Source organism: Penaeus vannamei, chromosome 22 (assembly GCF_042767895.1).
Source record: "Penaeus vannamei isolate JL-2024 chromosome 22, ASM4276789v1, whole genome shotgun sequence".
Lineage (NCBI taxonomy): Eukaryota > Metazoa > Arthropoda > Malacostraca > Decapoda > Penaeidae > Penaeus > Penaeus vannamei.
The window spans coordinates 33,853,553-33,856,052 of NC_091570.1; the positions used below are offsets into that span (position 1 = coordinate 33,853,553).

Genomic DNA, 2,500 nt, shown 5'->3' on the forward strand with positions numbered 1-2,500 from the left:
GCCCCCTTAATGTACCGTACCGCTTGAGTGGACGGAAGACCAAACTGTATACTATGGAATTCAACCGCGATGCCCAATACGCAAAGCCTTGACCGCGTTCGGTTTCCATAACAGTCAACTTATTTTTTCGAATCAAAGAAAATCTCAAACATATATATCAGAGGACGTAGCTTCTTACCAGACTACATTCATTACGTTATTCAAAATAACGAAGGACTATAACATAAAGGCTCCGCGTCTTGTAGCGACAGCATTGTCAGACTGCATGCCAGAGGATGGGGATAACCCCGGGGGGGACACGTGACACTTAGGGCATTCAACAGGTGTCTTGTTCAGCAGCTTCGGTGGTATGTATGAGCCAATACGCGACACTCGTCATCAGTGCCCCTTCGCCCGCGCCTGGGACGTCGGAAAGGGCTCCTTGTTCATGCTGACGCCCAATAGTGCCAGCGCGGTACCACCTGCAACAGTGGACGGGGAAACAATAATTGGCATCCCTCCATGGGGGGAGGGGCTTTACGGTGATCCCTCACTACCCCTCAGTGATACCCAGGGCTCCCTCGGAACACACTGCCGTTCCTATCAGCGCCCCAGGGACTTCACAACAATACCGAGCCAAAGATTCAGTTACTGAGCGAGGAGCGCGCGGGGGCCACGGAGCTTTGCCCTCTGAGCATCACGCGTGTGTTCGAGTTACTTCTGTGTGTAAGAAATATCTGCAACGCGAAGAACAGAACAATAAAGGAAATCCGCATAAGTGGAGCTCATCCTGAGTACAGTGCAGAACAAACACTTCGCCTAAGCCACTCTTAAGCCCGCTAAAGCCAAGATCAGTGAAGCCGTTTTGCGATAATCAGGAAGCGAGAGCGAGAGAGAACGCTGAAGGAATCTGAACAGGAGTGTCAAACGCATTCATCCAACGCGAGACACATAGACGCATGTTTCATTTGACAGTTCCTATTCGTGTGAATTCGGGTTATGGAAACAGTGACCGTGTAAAAAGACGAAACGCTGTAAACTAATTTTTTCAAAGATAATTCCTCGGCCTCAACTCTAAAGGAAAATAAAAAAGTCACAGAGGTGTAAATGTCTGTTAAATACCACCGAATTTTTTGACATTGGACGTACAGGTCGGTGTGGCACGACTTAAGCGTTGCAGAAGTCGACAACGAAAATAGTACAATGAATTTTATGTACTACAAGGGATTCTCGGACGAAAAACCCAGTTCTTCATTCAGTGGCTACAAGAAGAAGGCTATACCAAGAAAGAGCAAAGGCAACATTCAACATGGACAGGAAGGTAAGTATAGAGGAGCTAGGGAGTGCAATGTTATCTCTTAAATATATGAATATCAAAAGCCAATAGGGAATGAGCCGTAATAGGAAGAAATATATATAAAAGACATATATATGAGAAAGCTGAGAAGAAGAAGAAAGGTCTTAAAAGAACTGTTCATTTCTCAAATCAGTGCTAAACGGGTTGTCGAAATAAGGGAGTCGAAGGAAAAGTGTCAGGGTCTACAGGTGTAAATTGAGTTGTCGGAAAAGAATGGTATTGAGTAAATATTTCTTTAAGAAAATGGTTGGAGGAAAAAAATATCCATATGATTACGTAAATAGTGCTGAGAAAAACAGACCAGAAAAAATAAGGGAACTAAGGTGTCGAAGAGAAACGAGTGGAATAGAAGAGCGAGAGAAATACCATTGGAGGGAAACGGATGTAATCACGAATAGAGGGATAATAATAAACACTAAGAAACACGGAGGAGTGGTGGAAAAGGAAGGAAAAGAAAATGGAGAAGAAGAAGAAAAAGATGAAGACGAAAGCGAAGAAGAAGGAGAGATGAAGACGAAAGCGAAGAAGAAGAAAAAGATAAAGACGAAAGCGAAGAAGAAGGAGAGATGAAGAAGGAATGAGTCGTAAAAGCTAAATGTATGGATCAGGAACAAAGGCAAAGTCAGAAGAGCACCGAAAACAATTTCCAAATTCAAGGAAATTACTGTACGTAACAGTTATTTTCTAAGCACTTCTGTTCGGTGTCAAATCTGTCAGAGTCATAGAGAAATGTCATAGCTGTTTGTCAAACCGCGGACGTCAAGGAGAAGTTTAACCTATTGTTAAATTCAGAGCGTCGACGGATGCATACACAGCTATGAAATTTGCACATTCACATATTAATATAATTATTAAAGTAAATGTTCTGCATAGAGAGACAAAGAAAACATAATAAATGTTTAATTACTGCATCCTATCTATATTTCTCTCTCTACACACACATTATTATTCTGTTTATCTTCATTCCCTCATTTTATAGACGGAAATATTTGCATCGTTCTCTGAAAAAGCAAAACTTAAGATGGAGGAATGCGGTGGCGTTCTTGGGCCTCAGACAGTTGTTGACTAAGTTTATCATGTTGACTCGGTCAGATATACCACATGCTCGTCATCTATCATAATCTAGCGGTAAAAACACTGCTAATAAGAGCGACAAGTTTACTG

The 2,500-nt window shown here is 42.3% G+C and overlaps 1 protein-coding gene across 1 annotated transcript in view; it reads left to right on the top strand.

Moving 5' to 3' along the window:
• LOC113809415 (uncharacterized) overlaps nucleotides 1–2,500 on the top strand; it is a gene marked incomplete in the record, with an annotated part of 58,457 nt that overhangs the window by 368 nt on the left and 55,589 nt on the right. Inside the window, 1 exon segment of the mRNA XM_070137112.1 lies at nucleotides 1–1,300. This exon segment is cut by the window's left edge and continues 368 nt beyond it. Within this exon segment, the coding sequence (XP_069993213.1) occupies nucleotides 1,183–1,300 (118 nt within the window).